At 35.4% G+C, this 20,744-nt stretch overlaps 4 protein-coding genes across 17 annotated transcripts in view; 1 reads left to right on the top strand and 3 right to left on the bottom strand.

Moving 5' to 3' along the window:
• grb7 (growth factor receptor bound protein 7) overlaps positions 1–2,942 on the bottom strand; it is a 40,353-nt gene extending 37,411 nt beyond the window's left edge. The window contains exon 1 of the mRNA XM_087310141.1: positions 2,811–2,942. The gene's annotated coding sequence lies outside the window, so the exon portion shown is untranslated. The remainder of the gene's footprint in view (positions 1–2,810) is intronic.
• Positions 1–20,744, top strand: part of pak1ip1 (PAK1 interacting protein 1) — a 379,523-nt gene that overhangs the window by 121,544 nt on the left and 237,235 nt on the right. The window lies entirely within an intron of this gene.
• The window catches only part of map3k14b (mitogen-activated protein kinase kinase kinase 14b), a 471,535-nt gene that overhangs the window by 426,065 nt on the left and 24,726 nt on the right, over positions 1–20,744 (bottom strand). For 9 of the 14 annotated variants that reach the window (XM_087310057.1, XM_087310062.1, XM_087310059.1 and 6 more), the window contains exons 13-15: positions 19,240–19,354; positions 19,054–19,160; positions 16,226–16,769 (exon numbers count right to left, since the gene is read on the bottom strand). The exons of the other annotated variants lie outside the window; for them this stretch is intronic. In XM_087310057.1, coding sequence (XP_087166183.1) covers positions 16,566–16,769; positions 19,054–19,160; positions 19,240–19,354 — 426 coding nt within the window. In that variant the 3' untranslated portion in view covers positions 16,226–16,565. Of the gene's footprint in view, positions 1–16,225; positions 16,770–19,053; positions 19,161–19,239; positions 19,355–20,744 lie in introns of those variants that run through there. 14 annotated transcript variants of the gene reach the window in all.
• Positions 9,047–16,102, bottom strand: arf2b (ARF GTPase 2b). The gene is given in 5 exon segments (NM_201480.1): positions 9,047–10,063; positions 12,745–12,869; positions 12,991–13,101; positions 13,348–13,503; positions 16,020–16,102. Coding segments are annotated over 4 exon segments (546 nt in total). The 5' UTR covers positions 13,496–13,503; positions 16,020–16,102; the 3' UTR covers positions 9,047–9,901.

Here is a 20,744-nt window from a genome sequence, read left to right as displayed (position 1 = left end):
AAAAAGGACCTGTTCACACATACAAGCTTTCCGGAAAATTGCCGGCAATTTTCCGGAAAGGTCTGTATGTGTGAAGGGGCTAATGTTTTATATACGTTGCTCAGCAACATGTACACCTCTAAATGTTGTTAGGAGTCACATACTGTATTTATAAGGTAGAATTCACCCAAAATGTCATTTCTATCTTAATGTAATGACGTATTCGCAGCCGCGAAATCACATGTGAGCTGACACTGTTTGTTACAGAGGACGCGCACGTGCCCACCAATAATGACTTTAGTGAAGAGAACCTGCATAGGCTGTGAATAACAGGTAATAACATAGTATAGCAAACACAGTGTTGTGCATGAAAATAAACGTTTAGTGGGTCAGTATAACTACTGTAGCCTATATAATGTTGAATATAATGCAAGAAGGAATCTGATAATGAAAAATGTCTCATTTTACCAGCAAAAAATGGTCTAATAATGTGGTCCATGACAAATGAAAAGAATATGTCTCAAACCTAACAATTCAACTTCAGAATTATGAATAGTTTTATTCCGATGACCAAAAACAACAGGACATTTTTTTTCATTTTATTAAATGAAAGTCTGTTCATTTAAAGTGCACCATTCCAAATCTGTACAGAATTCAGCATTTTAAACAACAGTAGACCTACACATAGGCCTGATAGTATTATTGTTGTTTTACCATGTGTTTGAGAAATAGCAATAATAATAGCCTACTCATATTAACTTTTACATCTACAGAATCGTGAGAAAAAACGTGAATTGTGATTCTCATTTTAGCCAGAATTGTGCAGCCCTAGCAACCATGCTTACCTTCAGCCCTCTAGCCTTAATCAAGTTTGGTTTTTGGCCCTTGATAAGAAACATTTCAGCACCCCTGCTCTATAGGCAAGTTAGTTCACCTAATTTACCCATACCGTAGCACAGGGCATGCAAACGCCACACAGAAATGCCAACTGACACAGCCAGTACATCATATACTAATATCATACATCATAATCTAATAATCCTACAATTATCAGTAATTGATAAGACAAATGCCAGGCCCAAAGCCAGGTGGGGTTTGAGTGGTTTGAAAGTCCAGAATTTGGCCCCTATATGAGCTTATTTGTCCCATTTTTACCAGTATGCCATCATAAATTGTGAAAATAACCTATAAAAGAAGGCTTTAAGACAAATTTAATTCATTCATTTTCCTCCAGCTTAGTCCCTTTATTTATCAGGGGTCTCCACAGTGGATTTAATTATTATTTTAAATGGACAAATTCTAACTGCACTGTAAAAAAATACTGGATTCCACACAATCAATTTGTGTTAGGACAACATGAAAAAATTAAGTTAACTTGTTATTTTTTTTTTACCAATTTAAGTAGATTGAACATGAAACTATTAAGTTGTCCCCCAAAAACTTAAGAATTGTGTTGTTTCAGCTCATTGAAAGTAACTCAAACATTTGAGTGTGAGGAAATGAGCTGGCTTGTTTGTTATTTGCCTATAGGCTACAGTTTGTAATTTAAAACAAGTTTTTTTTTTTTTTTATAATTATTTTTTAGGGGTTTTCACCTTTATTTTTGAAAGGCAGTAGAGAATAGACAGGAAAGCATGGGGAGCAGAGAGAGGGGAAGGATCGGCATAGGACCGCGAGGCGGAATCGAACCCGGGTCGCCGCGAGCACTGGAGTGCATGTGTCGACGCACTAACCACTACACCACTGGCGCCGACATTTAAAACAAGTTTTAACAGATTCCCAATCATTTTTATTAACGATAGAAGAATTTTTTATATTTCTTTGTTCAAAAAATGACATTTAAAACTGTAGTCTCCCTACATTTTTTATAAAACTGTAATAACGTAATGCACATTTGAAAACACAAATTTTTGTGAACATAAAATAGTATGGTAAGGACTTTGAAAAAAATGTAGGAAATAGTTATGTTGCATCAAAAACTATGGTAATGACTACCATCCACAAGCTAAATTTAGTGCTTAAAATGCAGTGTTTGAACCTCACAATTTAACAGAAAATGAGGCGAATGAACCACTCATTTTAATAGGCTGGCGACAGGCATGTTTTACTTTTCATATGTTTATAGAATCATAGAATACTCATATACAATACACAACTATTACATTGTGTAATATTACAGTACAATTATTGTTACATAATGATCTAAAATGTAATAACAAAATCTATTAATGTCATTACATAATAACAATTACTATTATTACAAGACTTAACACAAACATTTTACTGATTTATTTTCTTCAAAAGAAACCTTTAAAATAATGGCACACATTTAGCCATTTAAACCAGTTTTATGTTTTCTTCTTATAGATTTAATGATGCTGTTAAGTACGGCTTAACCAAGCTGAACAGATCGAGCTGTAAAGTTAAAAAGACAAACACAATTTATATATCTACGAACTCATTAATCAAGCAAGTACCAAAATATTACCAAGCAACCTATGGCACAATGTGTAAACACCATTATAATGTGAATCAGTTCAAATAGATCAGTTTGACACTTAAATTACAGCCCTTAAGCATCACACTATAAGTCAAAATATTTACCATAGCTCTACCATAGAGTGTAGTGTAGGCTAGTCGAACAACAAAAACATTGAAGCAACGTTGTAAACAAACACTCTAAAAATGTCACAATTCAGATGATAATTCTACAACTACTTATATTTACCGTTTAGTTTCTGATCTAGTAAGTTTGTTGACACGCAAGCAGTGAAGTTTACCAGAGTTTTAACATTTTTTAAGTGTGCCGTGTGTACAAAAGCTCAACTCACCTTCACGTCAACCGTCCACTCGTGTATTGTTGTTGTTGTTGTCTGGTATCGGTATAAAGTGACACAGGGAAAAGCTGAAGTGTTTGTGAGGTGTTTCATCAGTCCATCCGGCATGAGTAACAACATCTCCTCACTACACTCGAGTTTCGCGTGGGCGGAGCTCGTGAACGCGCAGGTGCAGGAAATACAGGTGAAGTTCGCGCCTACAGGTGAGCAATGTTGCTAGAGGGGATACCGCTGCGGCCGGAAGTTAGCGAGTTTTTTTTTTAATTATAGTTGCAAAAAGTTTACAGCACCACACAGGTATATCAACATCGCACAAACAGCTTAATTTAATTGGTTTCTAATGTATTTGAAGCTTTGAGCCACTTTCCCTACCTCAGAAAGAAAACATCTAAAAGAGGCCCTGCATTTTTTCCATTTACAACAATGAATATAATTTACCCATTAGTAAAATAAAGTTAACCACATCAGAGAAAGAAAAATGTAAACCACATTTGTCAAACAAAATATCTTCAAGAACAATAAGGAGGACTGAAATCATCCTTAATGAAAGCCATGTATAGATGTTAAACCAGAATTTAAAAGTAAATTTACAATAAAAAATAAATAAATAAATAAAAAAGTGATCGAGTCTTTCTGGAAGATTTGAACAAAAGCTACACTTGTCAACATCAAAGTTAAATCTTTTTGAATAAATTCATTCACAGGATATAAATAAAATTCTGTATTGAGTAAAGTAACCTACCTACCTACCTACTTAACCTTACAAGATACAAGATATTTAGGACATAGGGCCCTATCATACAGCCCACACAATGTGGCGGAAGGTGCGACGCAATTCTTGTTTGCTAGTTTCAGCTTGGCGCAAGAGTCGTTTTGACGTTTTGCGCCACGCTGTTTAAATAGCAAATGCATTTGCACTCATATGTGCGCCCATAGGCGTTCTGGTCTAAAAAAGGCGTATTGAGGCGCACTGCTGGCACGTTGCTATTTTGAGGAACTTAAATAGAAGGTTGAAATAGATCAGATCAAAGCTGGTCTATTGTCCAGCGCAGCGTGCGTTATTTGTGTGCCTCGCTTACACATTGCTTAATACAGACAGGGTGTACAGCAATACGCAAATATCTTTACATATGAAAAAGAATTAAAATATTATCGATATATATACATATATATATATATATATATATATATATATATATATATATATATATATATATATATATATATATGATATAATAAGGATATATAGCCTATAGGATATAAATAAAGAATTAAAATATTACAAAACATATTATTTTCTAGCCTACATAAATATAAAAACCAAACTTTCATGCCTTCTTCATCTCGGGGGCCTTTTTAAATATCAATTTGCTTTTGTATAATGTTATTATTTTTAGCTGTATTATTTATTATATGCAGATTTATATTTGTTTTATTAAAAACAAGCTTACATTTTTCCACCAGTCAGGTTTTAGACCATATAGGGCACAGCATGTGTATTTGGATACAACTCAGTTTTTTGAACACACTTGGTTATTATTGTTCATTTATTCGTTTGCTGGAAATTGGAAATGAATTTAGAAATAGTTTTAAACAAATCTATGTGCTTAACAAACAAAATTAATTATTTATAGGCTAATTGATGTCTGCGTACAAGGTTTCCCCATCCACGAGAGCAAAATAATGAGGAGGCTCATCTCTTCATTCTCGCGCTGCAGATGCTCTGTTTAACTGTTTTCTTGCTAGTGAAATGCTCAGTTTTTCCACTTACAAAGTCCGTCATGTAAATAGGAAATGCGCTACGGCGCGATGCAACTGACTCTTAAAGGGAATGGGAGAGGAGATGCTGATTAGTTTATTCTCAAAACACACCTATAACTCATTAGGAAAATAAGCTCAACCCTTTTAAACCATGCGCCGCGGCGCAAAGCGGATTTTCCCGTCCTTAAATAAGCAAAAGTGGATTCCGAGTGCCGTCGAACTTGTATCAATCTCATAGTAGTGTGCTATGGCTGTATATCAGCACTTGTGGGACACTAAGGCACTCAGCCTGCAGCTTCGTGCCAATGCACGCCTCCCACCAGTGCTGATATACAGCCACAGCACACTGCTGCTCGTGTGATATTGCTCTTATGTCTGATATTCAAGTACTTTCAAATACTTTTAATTTATATATAATGTAAAATATCTTATAAACGTCTAGCACCACGCCAACCCTAAAGCTACCCATTACTAATGTAAAAGCAGTAATTATGAGTATTATTTATTGCATTTCTCAGTAAATTGTATTTAATTACACCACCCCCAACCCTAAACCAACACATCACTAACGTTAAAACACTAATTATTCTTTCATTCCCTTTCAACTTGGTGCATTTATTAATCTGGACCAATGAACCAACAACTTATCCAGCATGTTATACACAGTGGATGCCCTTCCAGCCACAACCTAACACTGGGAAACACCCATACACACTCATACACTACGGCCAATTTAGTTTATTCAATTCACTTAAAGTGCATTTGTTTGGACTGTGGGGGAAACCGGAGTACCCAAAACCCACATAAACACGGGGAGAACATGCAAACTCCACATAGAAATGCCAACTGGCACAGCTAGGACTCGAACCAGCGAACTTCTTGCTGTGAGGCGACAGTGCTAACCATTGAGCCACCATGCCACCCTTAACAGTAATTATAGCTAGATTTATATTGTTTGGTAAATTACATAGTCAATTGTAATTTATTAGTGTCTACCTCCACCCCAACCCTAAACCTACCCAACTATTGTAAAACAGTAATTATAACGAGGATTATTTATTACTCAGTCATTTGCATGTCATTAACGCCAACCCATACCCCTCACAGTAATGTAAAAACGGCAATGATTGTTGTACAGTAATTGTATTGCTGTCATAATATAAATAATTATCATCAACTTCCTTGACAAAATAAGGGAGACAAATCACTCTCTACGCTTTGTTCATCCTTTTTCCACTAAACATTAAATACTGCAACTTGTTTCATACCAATTTCAACGAAATAGCTCAGTTCTGTCATCATTCACACATCTGTATCCAAGTAAAACAAAAGATAGTTTATAAAATGTCCATACAAAGCCAAGTTGGTAGAATCCAGGGTTGGTTTTTGACGTAATTGACCTTTAATGTATGGATAAAATGCTTCTTGGTGATGGGTTGCAGCTGGAAGGGCATACATACGCTGTGTAAGACATATGCTGGATAAGTTGGCAGTTCATTCCACTGTGTTAAAAAAAAGGAATCAGCCACAAAGAAAATGAATGAAAGAATGGATGTTTTTTCTTTTTTTTAAACAGAATATAAGCCTATAATCCTACAGGTTTAAAATAACATGAGGGTGACTATTACATGAAATGATCTCTTTATCCAAATTTATACCAACGCATATAAGATTGGAAAATAAAAATATTCCAGTGATACAACCTGCTTAAAATTAGAGGTAAGCTACATCATGGAAAGATGCATCACTGGGATTCACATTATGAAAGTCATATTTCCTGCTTATTAAACCACCAAAGAGATTGTTTCATGTTCATAATATGTTAAAGTTGCAGAACAGGCTTCAAGAATTCAGAACAGGATCTCCTGGAGGTAGCAATTACCTTCTTTTTTTTATTTTAGCCTCACCTGAAGCATCTGGCAGACTTTACCACACAGCTACTATATATACATTATAGATTATCATGTATAATCAGCAGTGAAGTGTGTATTTAAATCTGAATAAATTACCTTTTATATACATTTTTTAAGAAGCAAATGCTCTTAAAATGCGTGGCTAATATCAAATAAACAGTTTTAATTGCAGTAATACATGTAATTATTTTGTTGGAAACCATGCTATATTTTTTACAGTGGTAATAATCACAACTGATCATGCGACACTGAAGACTGAGGTAATATATATATATATATATATATATATTAGGGATGTAACGGTATCAGAATTTCACGGTACGGTAATACCTCGGTATGAATGTCACGGTACGGTATTTATTGAATCATTTACAGGAAAAAAAAAACTTTTGAAAATACTCCCAAAAAAGTGCCAAAAGTGTCAATGACATACAAATTAGCCATCTATCTGTTAGCTTTGAAACAGGAACTTCAATTTTAATAACAAAAAATTATTAAACCATGTAAAAAAATAAAGTTTCAATTTAGTATCGTTAAAAACTCATCACATTTAACATTTAATCACTCACTTAGATAGAGATGGGTTTAAAGGAAAATTATCATATAACTATAATCTGGTAAAAGCTGGGATCTCTGGGTATTTACAATGTCCCCTGCAACAGAAAAAAACCCTCTCATTTGGGACTGAGGATTCTGGGACAAGAGAGATATGACTTGGCCCATGTTGACAGCAGTGGGGTAACGTTGTGCATTGTCTTTCCCCCACTTGAGAAGACAAACCATGAGTGAGATAGAGATCTCTTTGCGGTACAAGTCAATGTCTGCATCAGTCTGAACAGTGTGCTGTGTTTCTGCAGTCCCCATGACTGTTATTAGTCGTATTCCCCAACTTGCAGGCACGTGCACCCATAGGGCTCAACCTGTGCAGTGCACATGCCCTTTTTAGTCTTGGATAGAAAATGCCCTTCCAAAACGATCAAAAGTGCCCCCGCGACGCGACACAACCTCCGTCCAGTCCAGCCCTTCAGTAGGCGCGCGATAACACCTCTCTTGAGTATGCGCGCTCAACCCCCCCTCGGCGCTTTACAATACGCGCGCCACAACACAGCTGATCAGAACGCGCGCGACAGCACCGCTATTCAGCAAGCGCGCGGCGACAACACCCGCTTTAGGTTCGATCATTTCCATCTTTTTTTCATCTCCGCTACTAGCAGCACACTCCATTTCCGCATTACTGGATCTGTAGCGACAACAGACCGCAAAGGATTATGGCCACGCCGGGGCTGATGGGAAATGAAGTTCCAGCTACCTCCCGTTCGCTTCATTCGCCTGAGCAAATTTTCTCAGAAGACCTATAGTTTTACCGAGTCATGCGACTTCGGTAATATCGAAAAAATTTAATATTGCGGTATGACGGTATTTACAATACCGTTACATCCCTAATATATATATATATATATATATATATATATATATATATATATATATATATATATATATATATATATATATATATATATATATATATATATAAATATAATATAATAATATATTTAATAATAATATAATAATATAAATAATAATTTATTTATATATATATATATATATATATATATATATATATATAAATATATTATTTATATATATATTTATATATATATATATATTTTTTTTTTATTATTTTATTTATTTATTTTTGGTAATAAAATAAAACAAAGTTAGTTTTGGCATTTGTTTTTGTTATTTTGGAGAGTACTTTTATTTATTTATTAATTTATAAGATTATGTCAGTGTCAAAAACATCTGTAAAACATAAAATTCTCCATATCTAAACACACATTTGGTAATTAATTGTACTAATAAAACATGACTATGTATGTCTAACGATGAACCAATAAAAATTATAAATGTATGACCTTTGTTTATCTGAAAATATATTAAAGTAATTTCTTGTTTCATTTTGTTAAAAATACTCCATAAACTTGTTTTGAAAAATTACTAATAATAAAATTAAATAAAACAGTCACATTTAAAGGGATAGATAACCCAAAGCTGAAAATGCTGACATTGTTTACTCACCCTTTCTTTCTCCTGTTGAACACAAAAGACGACATTCTGAAGGAAGCTGAAAGCCTTTAACTATTGACCTCCATAGTATCTGTTTTCCTACTATGGAAGTCAATGGTTACAGGTTTCAGCTTTCATCAAAATACTTTCTTTCTCCTGTTGAACACAAAAGATATTTTGAAGAAAGCTGAAAACGTATCTTCCTCAGCATTTTCCTACATGCAAGTCAGTGGTTACAGGTTTCAGCTTTTTTCAAAACACCTCCTTAAGAGTTCAACAGAAGAAACTCTGAAAGGTTTGCCAGCACCCGAGATGAGTAAATAAAATTTTTTTGGATTAACTATCCCTTTAAGACTTAATTTTTTGCTCATTATTGAAAAGATCCTGACTAGCCATCCAATAATCATCAATCATTCTTAACCCTAGTACGAAACACCTTTACAACCCACTGACTCTCCAGGACACACAGAATGACAATAAAGCAGCGTGTGTATATACGTCATATATGATGTTTTTAATTGAAATCAAATCCAACAGTTTGGTGGCGGAGGGGAATGTTCAGCAGTCTGTGATTGTGCTTGGGGTTTGTGTGGCGGCTGGAAACCGGTAGTGTACAGCAGGAAACCCCCACAGCTCCACTACCACATTCGGAAACATTCACTAAATAAAACGAGGAGCCCAAAAAATAAAACAGCCCGATTTCCAGATGATGAAGAACGAACGATCAAGGATGCACAAATCTGAGCGAATCCATCCTGACCTGATACAGGTTACAAACAATGCTTTATTATTATTTGTATTTTTACTTAAAGATGCAGGGCAGGTTTTTAAATCTCAATTAAGTGCACGGGTCGGATATTCAGCAGGCCTTTAATACGAGCTGTTTTTTTATTTTATTGCAGTGAGGGGTTTATTAGACACCCTTGCTTCGTTCTTCAGCATGTGGAAACCACGCGTGGAGCAAAAACTAAAGTTTGTGAGGAGGGGGGGGGGGGAACGAAAAAAGAAGTATGTGTATAAAAGGCACGCCAGGGTCAATCCCAAACCAAGCAAACAGACAGAGAAGCCTTCATACACACACGAACACGCAGAAACGTTACATTCCAGCATGCATACCGAAGAGAAACCGCTTCACTATGCACACGACGCACACAAACACAGTCCGAATCAGCAATGCCCAAACCTTAACCAATGACGGAGGGGGATGAGGGATGTAGTTTGGGTCAGTACTGGAGCTGCATGTGTGTGGGTCTCGCTCTCTCTCAAACATGCGCACAAAACACGCACACCTACCCAAACGCGCAACAACAAACACACACACAGATTTGGAGGCTGCAGATGAGCTCATTTCTGGTTCTTCAGCTGATTGGAGAGCCAGTCCAGGCCTTCGTAGAGCCCGTCTCCACTGGTGGCGCAGGTGGCCTGGATGTACCAGTTACGGTGACGGAGTGCATGGAGACCCAGTTTATCTGTAATCTCAGCTGCGTTCATGGCGTTGGGAAGGTCCTGGGATGGACAGGAGACAAAACGTAAAAATCAGAGATTCAGAGACAAGCACGTGATGTGTGCATCAAGTAAAATTTCAGTAAGAATTTCATTCATTTTCCTTTAGCTTAGTGCCTTTATTCATTTGGGGTCACCACAGTGGACTAACTACTATGTTTTACACAGCGGATGCCCTTCCAGCTGCAACCCAGTACTGGGAAAGACCCATACACTACGGACAATTTAGTTGATCAAATTCACCTATACCGCATGTTTAGACTGTGGGGAAAACCGGAGCACCCGAAGGAAACCCACACGAACATGGGGAGAACAAGCAAACTCCACACAGAAACACCAACTGGCACAGCCGGGGCTCGAACTAGCTACCTTCTTGCTGTGAGGCGACAGTGCTAACCACTGAGCCACCGATTCAACCTCCATTTACAATTTGATGAGTGTGCCTCACACAGGTGTGTGGACTTGACAAACCACCTGTAGAACAGTGGTTCTCAAACTGTGGTAGGTGTACCACTAGTGGTACGCGGGCTTCCTTCTAGTGGTACACGGAGGAATGAAATATGTCATGTACATGCTACATATAATTCAAAATTTATTACAAATGATGTATATAATATGCCATATATTATATATCGGCTATAATTCTGAGGTAATCTGCCAGGTTATTTAACTGTGCAGAGTTGTAGCTGCTTTACTGGGCCTACTACGCTACTGTATTTCAATACTGCGCATTTTGGTGGTAGTTAGAGAGACAATTTTTTTCTAAGGTGGTACTTGATGAAAAAAGTTTGAGAACCACAGCTGTAGAAAACACACTCTTTCATCTCTCTGACACTTTAACCAATGCTTGAACTGGTTTTTGCATCAGACACTCTTACAATCACTCCACATCGTTGTAAACTATTATTATTATGAGCTATTAAAAGCATTTTAGTCCCATTTGGTAATACATAGAAAAAAAGCTCTTGAGCGTATATAGGACTGCTTGTGATTTCCTCTCTGTCCTCAATTCTTATTGGAAAACTGCTTTAAAACAATGCGCTTGTTATTTTTTATTTGTCTTTAAATACTTCTTTACTTCTTGTTATTTAATTTCTATACACAAGCTCTTCAATTCCTTTAACATTAGTATGTGATATGACATTTGTTTTCTGATACAAAAAAAGCATTTTAGTAAAACAAAGTAAAGTTGAAATAAAGAAAAATCTGAATAGTGTATGAGTTTTAAAAATTAATAGACATAGAAAGATGGAAAGACAGATAGAAAGATGGAGAGACAGACGGAAAGACAGATAAGATAGATGGAAAAAAAAAATGGAAGGACTGATAAAATAGATGGAAAGACAGATAGACGGAAAAAGATGGAAAAACGGAGAGAAAGATGGAAAGACGGAGGAAGGAAAGACGGATAGAAAGATGGAAAGACGGATAGAAAGATGGAAAGACGAAGAGGAAGAAGGAAAGAGAAAAAGAAGGAAAGACGGAGAAAAAGAAAAAAGACGAAGAGAAAGATGGAAAGATGGAGAAAAAGATGGAAAGACGGAGAAAAACGGAAAGATGGAAAGAGAGAGAAAGGAAAGACAGATAGAAAGATGGAAAGACGGAGAGGAAGAAGGAGAAAAAGGAAAGAGGGAGAAAAAGACGAAGAGAAAGATGGAAAGATGGAGAAAAAGGAAAAACGGAGACAAAGATGGAAAGAGAGAGAAAGAAGGAAAGATGAAAAGACGGAAAGAAAGATGGAAAGACAGAGAAAGAAGGAAAGATTAATAGAAAAAGGGAAAGATGGATAGAAAGATGGAAAGACGGAGAGAAAGATGGATAAACAGAGAAAGAAGTAAAGACGGAAAGAAAGATGGTTAGAAAGATGGAGAGCAAGATGGAAAGAGAAAAAGAAGGAAAGACGGAGAGGAAGATGGAAAAAGAGAAAGATGGAAAGACGGAGAGAAAGATGGAAAGACAGAGAAAGATGAAAGAGAGAAAGATGGAAAGAGAAAGACAGAGAGGAAGCTGGAAAGAGAGAAAGATGGAAAGACGGAGAGAAAGATGGAAAGACAGAGAAAGATGAAAGAGAGAAAGATGGAAAGAGAAAGATGGAAAGAGAAAGACGGAGGGGAAGCTGGAAAGAGAGAAAGATGGAAAGAGGGAGAGAAAGATGGAAATACAGAGATAAAGATGGAAAGACGGAGAGAAAAATGGAAAGACGTATAGAAAAACAAAGATGGAGACACAAAATCACAATCAATTTGAGTTGGAAAATATGAAAAAATGAAGCTTATTACTTTACAAATTTAAGTGGATTGAACATAAAACTATTAAGTTGTCCCAAAAAACCCGAGAACTGCGTTGCTTCAGCTCATTTTAAAGTAGTTTGAACAGCAAACATATTTTATAATAGTTTGTAAAATAGATTTTAAAAAATAACGCTGTAAAATTAGTGTAATAGATGAAAAAAAGTCTTAGTTAAAGAATGAAAAGCAAAAAATTAAACTGCATGACCTGTTGACCTTTAATGTCAATGACACAAGAGTAAGGGTAGAAATTACTTCTCTCTTTGAATGTTGATAACAATCTCAAAATTCATGTCTACGCATGAAACACTGACTAGCTGCTTTTATTATTAGCATATTGTATTGCTTCACAAAACCTTGAAAAAATCTCCAAGAACTCAAATAATTGATGCCCACCTGTTTGTTTGCAAAAACGAGAAGTACAGCATCCCGCAACTCGTCTTCTGCCAACATTCTCGTTAACTCCTCCCTGGCTTCGTTTACTCGTTCTCTGTCATTACTGTCCACTACAAAGATCAAACCTGCCACCAGAAAAAAACGAAAATCATTAAGTAAATAAACCCTAAATATGATTGTTTAATGCTTCCCATGTTAAATCTCAGGCAAAAAATACATTCATTAAGAGATTCTTGGCTCTCATACCTTGAGTGTTCTGGAAATAGTGCCTCCAAAGTGGTCTGATTTTGTCTTGGCCACCAACATCCCAAACCGTGAAACTGATATTCTTATACTCTACCGTCTCTACATTAAAACCTGCAGGAGAAAAAAAGCAAACAAACACTCAGTTCATCTTTATTTCCATAGCGCTTTTAAAATATAAACTGTTTAAGCACATTAAAAACACACACAAAAATGCACACTTAGCAATGTGGACAAAAGAGTTGTGTGCGAATCAAGGTCAACGGTGAGATAACCAGCCTGACAGAGTGCGTTTTAGGATAACAAACGCTGCGAGAATCAAATAACAGACGTGATAACAGATGCCGTCTTCAGTCGTACCGATAGTGGGAATGGTGGTAACTATTTCTCCCAGCTTGAGTTTATACAGGATGGTGGTTTTACCGGCGGCGTCGAGACCAACCATGAGAATTCTCATCTCCTTCTTCCCGAATAAACCCTTAAATAGGTTCGCAAAGACATTCCCCATGCTTCACACTGAAAAAAAAACATTTCAATGATTAAAAGTAGATTAAACAGATCATAAACTACAGACATTTCTCATGTTTTATGGTAATTAATGAGTATTTTATTATGTGTTACAAAACAAGATGTAATTTGCATTTAATGATTTTACACAATATTAGGCATGGCCTGGTTTAAGATTCTGACGGTATGATAACCTTGGATAAAAATGTTGCGGTTTCACAGTATTGCGAGTACTCTTCTAAAATATATTATTTTTAAACGTAAGGGTTAAATCTAAAACGTTTATCCTCTGTGAACAAAAGAAATTTTATTTTAAGAATCTTTGAAAATATTTTGGAGCAATAACATGTCAGGCTAAATAATTCAAATGAATCACTGACTTCAGTAGTTTCAAAAACACAGATTTCTCTCAGCTTAAAAAGGCATGTTTGGAGATCTTCTCTGCTGCAGATGCTGTTGTCCTAAAAAAACTTTAAACAAAACGCATGCGCCGTAGGAATGGTATAGCAGAACATTTTGATGGTATTAAAACCTTGACTTTTTTTGGATAACTACTGGAGTATCTAGGCTTCAAACCAATCCAAATTGTTTTCAATAACACTTGAAATTTTTATTTATATATATATATATATATATATATATATATATATATATATATATATATATATATATATAAATATATATATATATAAATATATATACATGTATATATAAATATATAAATATATATATATAAATATATATATATATATATATATATATATATATATATATATATATATATAAATATAAATATATATATATAAATAAATATATATATAAAAAAAAAATATATATATATATATATATATATATATATATATATATAAAAAATATATATAAAAAAAAATATATATATATATATATATATATATATATATATATAAAATATATATATATATATATATATATATATATATATATATATAAAAATATATATTAAAAAATATATATATATATAAAAAAAATATATATATATAAAAAAAAAATATATATATATATAAAATATATATATATATATATATATATATATATAAAATATATATATATATATATATATATATATATATATATATATATATATATATATATATATATATATATATATATATATATATATATATATATAATGTCACTTGTGTGACTAAAAACTGCTAATATTTTAACGTTGCTCACATTTAGTGTTAATACATTTTTAAAATATGACAAAAAATCATAAAAATGTTTTTGAAACAGCGCCTGGAATTAACTGTCAGGCCGTCAATATTTCATCTAAAGTTTAATTAAACTAGTACACGATTAAGAACAAAAATCACAATTTTTTTTTTTTTTACATAAACTTACCATAAAACCATGGACAGAGTGAAGAGCTAATGAACTTTATATAGGAATCTAAACATGAACAATTTAAGATGCTTTACAGACAGCATTTAAAATACTAATAAAGTATTTTATGAGGCATATTAGACATTGTTTTAAACAAAACGGATTTCTTTTAACTTGAAAAGGCGTGTTTGGAGATCTTTACAGCTGAAGACACTGTTGTCCTAAAAACTTGAAACAAAATGTAAACCAAACTTACATATATAGCGTAGGAATAATATGGCAGAACATTTTGGTTGTTTTAAAACCTTGACTTGCCAAATCGCTGTAAACCTTGAAAACAACTATTGTCCCATGCCCACGCAACATACTAACCATCATAAATGTTCATAAACATGTAGAGGACTGAAAAATGGTCTGATGTCATATGAAATCAGATATAGTTTTTTGTGTGTTTGAATGAATCAAAGTATATAAAGGAAACACCGATCTCTGTCTGGTAAACCTGAATAAATACTGGAGTATCTAGGCTTCAAACCAATGCAGATTAATTTTAAATGACACTTAAAAATAAATAAATAAAGACACACATAGATAGATAGATAGATAGATAGATAGATAGATAGATAGATAGATAGATAGATAGATAGATAGATAGAGAGTCACTCAAATGACTAAAAACGGATAAAATTTTAAAGATGCTCAAAATTTAAGTTAATAAATCTTTAAAAAATGGCAAGAATCATCAAATGTGTTTGAAACAGCGCCTGGAATTAACTAACAGGCCGTCAATATTTCATCTAAAGTTTAATTAAACTATTATATGATTTAAGAACAGAAAAGAGAGTAGCGTTATTTGTTTTTTTACATAAACTTGCCATAAATCCATGGACAGAGTGAACAGCTAATAAGCTTTATCTAGGATTCTGAACACGAACAATTTAAGATGCTTTACCAACTGTTGTTTTAAACAAAACTGATTTTACAGAAAAATCATCTTTAGCAGATTAGCCGACTAGCTACATACAAGATAAGAGCAGCCAGCTGGACCTTCGGATGACGTATTTTACTATTTCTACACGGGTTACAAAACGACTGAAAGGTCAAAAATAAACCTTAGTAAGTGAGAATGTTTATCATGAAGGTTACTTTATAAATATCACCTCTAAACGGGAACTTCTTGGGTTTTCTGTCTCCACCGCTTTAGCGCACCGCTGTCACTGCAAAATGGCGTAAGTCGCAACTCAACACACCGGCTTGAAACTCCCCGCCTACTACATAAATCTGCCCAATGAGGAAAGCGGAACAATCCTTAATCCCGCCTTAAACATGTGAGATCGAATCAAAATGAGCGACAGATCCGGTTGGATTTGGGAAATGAGGAAGTAAGGACTTCCGATTTATTGTAGTGACTGTACACGCCTTAGTTTACACTACACAGCACTCCAAGAGCGCTTTTCTTCATGCATAAAATGTATTTATATTTTTATATAAAATCATTAATGTTTATACACATGTATACATAAGTATTGTTTAAAGCTGCATAACAAAGCTATCAGTACAACAAATTTACAACATACCTGTACATTTGCATTACAATATGACACTTTAGGATTCCTTAGTCAACCAAAAATACTGCAGTTCAATCAAATACATGTATGAGCATCAAAATGAATGGAATGAGATGTATAAAAATGGATCTATGTTTGCTAGAGTGCCACTGTTGAGCAGGTATCTGAAAGATCGTCATATTCCTGCAGCTCTAGTTTTCCATCTCTGATCCTCCAATCCCAGCTGGGACTGCCGTCTGGAGCAGGGACGCATTGCAACCACATGCCCGACTCGTGCACTTCTGTGTCTGGAGACACCAGACGACCATCCAGGGTGGCCAAACTAAAGGTCCTTAAGGAGATCTGTGACACAGTAATACAACCATATTGAAGTGCACATGAAATCAAAACTAAACATACTGATTTTGTTAGCTCACATTGCTAGTTTTGTGTTGAACAAATCATCTGTGCATGTCATTAGGAAAAAAACTATATTGATTGGTCTTCTAATCTTAAATTAAAATCAGAAAATGCTCTTCCTCTTTGTTTTCAGTTAAATCCACAGATTAGGTCTGTCTGAGGTATAGGGACAAACTTAACCAAGCCCCTCCAACTGTCCGTTTTGACAACAAACAGAAATGGTGTGGAGAAGGCATCTGCTAGGGTTTAATAACTCTCCCCAAACCTTTTTCCTAATCTTTCTGAATGAAAGGCCTAATTTACTTCATCCAATCAGCTTGCAGTATAAAAAAAAAACAAGCCACGCCCACAGTTTTCTTAAGATTCTTTAGGAACTACGTCACAATACGAAAAAAAGATCCGAAACACACTGCCAATGTAATCATATTTAAAGAGAAAAACAGCTGATGAAACAAAGACAGTCATGAAATGGCCTCCACAGAGTCCAGACCTGAACATTATATACAGTATGTACAGGCAACATTATAGAGTATGAGATTCACCTTAAGAGGAAAAGATAGAACATGTTGAATCAAAGAAAGAATTTTAAGAAACTCTGTAAAATGCTTGATATTAAATAGAGTATAATTTCAGAATTTTGGTGCTAAAGAGGTCACGTTAAACACAATTTAGATGCTACTCTTTGATTCCAATGTCGATCTGAATATTGCGTACATATTTCCCATGTTTTCCCATGTTCCCATGTATATTAAAGGGGTGGTCCACAGTGTATTTTTAAGGTTTGGTTGTGCTCATGCTTTACTTGTAGAAAAACATATTTATTTTCATATACGTATCATACTTTGATTATATACTGCTACTCAGCTAACATGAAAACGACCGTCATATTTCATAGTTCCTCCGAAAGGACCGTCCTCAAGAGGCTCTGATTGGTCAGCTAACATAATGTGCTGTCATTCGCAGATTGGCTCCACGTCACGCCCTAACAACAATGCGCGTTAGCGCTGAGTTAACAGTCAGTCAGAGCAGCTGTTTGCAGCATTAGGTGCCCGAATCAGACAAAAAATGAAGAGCACACCTTACGCTCACACCTCATGCTCTCTAAAATAAAATCTGACAATTGTCTTTCAAATATATTCAGAATAAGCATGTGTACGTAATATAAAACGTTCACATATCTTTTGTGAGTTTGTTATTTGAGATGATTAACGCATGGAAAACATCTGCATGGAGAGACGCATAGAGAGACACTGCAGCCCTGCTGAAGATTGTGGGTGTTTACAGTGGTTTGACTGATAAATATGAATTTGTAGCTAAATTCTTAGCGGTGCTAAACAGCATTTCCGGTTGTTTGCATCCTTGTTTACGTCCTTGTTACAACACACTGTTAACGCTAGAACCTGTACATTTAGTTGATAAATTTTAACAAGTAAAAATACTTACAGGTTGTGCCTCACAATTCACAGCTTCATCGGTTGGAGAAGTTTTAGCTAAATCCAGCACTGAACTGGGAAAGATTCTGGAAGTTCTCCTTTGTCAAAGGCTAGCTGTATATTTATTATAATTCTCTGGAACGTAATTAAAATTAAACTGTAAGCACTTCTCTATTTGTGTCGTGTTCTTTGGAAGACCAAATACAAAAACAGAGGAAGCTCTGTGGAAATAGCAGTGTTTGGACTCCATTTTACCTTTCTCTGCTATAACATTATAGCGCATCTGGCCATGTCCTGTTGCTGCGCAGGGTGTATGCATGTGGAGAATGAGCGTAACCTGAAGCGTTTATGATCTCATTAACCCGGATGTGTTTTTTCGTAGTGCAAATTCGCTCGCTGTAGGCTTTGCTAAGCTAACTCTGTAAAAGCCAACGTCTCCCTTTGCATTGAACTTTGAGTGCATTACATTCAGAGATGTTGTTTATGTTCACACAGCTACATTACACATCAACTAAAGTGTAAAATATGATATTGTAGTGGACCAACCCTTTAAAGGTATAGTTCACCCAAAAGTAGTGACCCCACATTTGCTCCATACCTTTTAGATAAACAGATTTATGCAAAAGTTGGCGGTTCATTCCGCTGTGGCGACCCCTGATTAAAAAAGGGGATAAGCCAAAAATAAAATGAATGACTGCATGATTTGTGCAAAAGTCTTAGCCTGTCAAAGCTGGTGGTGGCCTAAGACTTTTAACTTTGAATACAGTACTATGCTTTAAAGAAAAAAATCTTACCTGCTCACTGATTCCCACAGCGATGTGTCCAATTTTGACCTGTGGCCTCTCTCTGATCTTTAAACTCTCTCCGCTTACATCTTCCACCCATATATCCACACCAAGACCTGCATACGCACAAAGCAACATACAAACTTAACTTAACAGCCACAATAGCTGTGTAAAACTGCACTAATGAATCTTTACCTTCAAAGTAGCAAGAAGGCGTCTGATTGGTTGATACTGACCAATCCACATTGAAGCTTTGACCATCTGTGGTGCTGCAGGAGGAGAAAACCCCTGAGCTTAAATCATCAGAGTCCTTTAAAGAGAGAAAATGAGATTAGACCTGATTCAATAGAAACTGGACATTCTATTTTTAAAAAGGTGAATATGTGTTATGCATTAGGACACATTGAAAATGAACTGAGCAGTAAGGAAACCTTCACTTATTCCCAGCTGTATTCTTTGTAAATGTGTGTGTCTTTTTTCACCTATTTCTTTTATCATTTAAAGGCTCAAGACAGCCCTCGAGTACTTTTTTTTTAGATTTTAAGATTTGTGTGTGTTGAGCATCAGTTCAGTCACCTGTCAGCTTTAATTGTAGGAAAAACTAAATAATGTTTAACTTTTGTAAGCTAATTCTAACCTCCGGGTTTAAAATAAATTTTGGGGAGGGATCAAAATCATTGACATAGTGCAAAACTACAGTTGAAGTGATGATGCGTTGGTTTTCATTATTATTCATAGCGGAGTTTTCTTATCCTATGAGAAGACCCTGCTTCTTAATTATTCATGAGTGCATGTGCTTTCCGAAGGCAAGGCAGACCTGCCAAGCTGTGAGACCCAAAGGCCTAATACCAATTCTATTTTTGTACCCCTTTCCCTAGGCGCTTACAACCAAGAGTTAAGGGGAAGAGCTTCAAAATTTACCCTTAAGAATTGGGACAGCACTATAGCACCTGCACATGTCATCATATGTCTTCACGATTTCTTGCTTCAAATGAGATCAGACGATGGCGACTGCTGTAGTGATTCCAGTTGTGATATTTTTGGTATTTATCTTCAGTAAATCACTGAAGGCATATATTATGTTATCATAATGATCTAATGTGGCAATAAGGTCGTAATATTGTGCATTTAACACAGTGGCCATACTCATCAATGTAAACACACAACAACAGCATTAACATTATAGCAGACACTGTAAAAAGCTCATTCCCAGCCACTAGAGACTTTTCTGACAGGGTATTCCAGTGTCATCGAGTGTCAGAAAGTTGTGGGACTGCTGTACAGGAGTTATGATTAGGGATTATAGATCGCGAAAAGATTGCGAAATTTAGCGGGGGTTTTTTTTAAGCGGGGTTTTTTTAGCATGACGGTAAAACATGAACGCGGTTATGAATATTTTAAAACACGTGTTTGTTTGTTGTTAAAATTCGTAATAATGACAGAAAATACAAATTTGTGGATCTCCTTACTTCCGGGTGCAGCTGTTGCTGGGGTATTCTGGGAATTTTTTCTTACCCCTAGGTTTCAAGCGTGGTCCTTAAAATTCTTAATTTGAAGGGGTGTATACCTCTTGCAGCCCTACGCCTTCAAGCTAAAGAGAATTGGGACACCACTACCCCTTCACGCGCACGCGCAAAACGAGGGGTAGGTGGAAGGGGAAGGGCTAAGAGGTAGAATTGGGATGGGGCCAAAGACTGGGT

Source organism: Danio rerio, chromosome 24, assembly GCF_052040795.2.
Source record: "Danio rerio strain M-AB ecotype USA chromosome 24, GRCz13ab, whole genome shotgun sequence".
NCBI lineage: Eukaryota > Metazoa > Chordata > Actinopteri > Cypriniformes > Danionidae > Danio > Danio rerio.
Note: the sequence above shows the minus strand (reverse complement) of the source record. Positions and strands in the feature narration are given on the sequence as shown.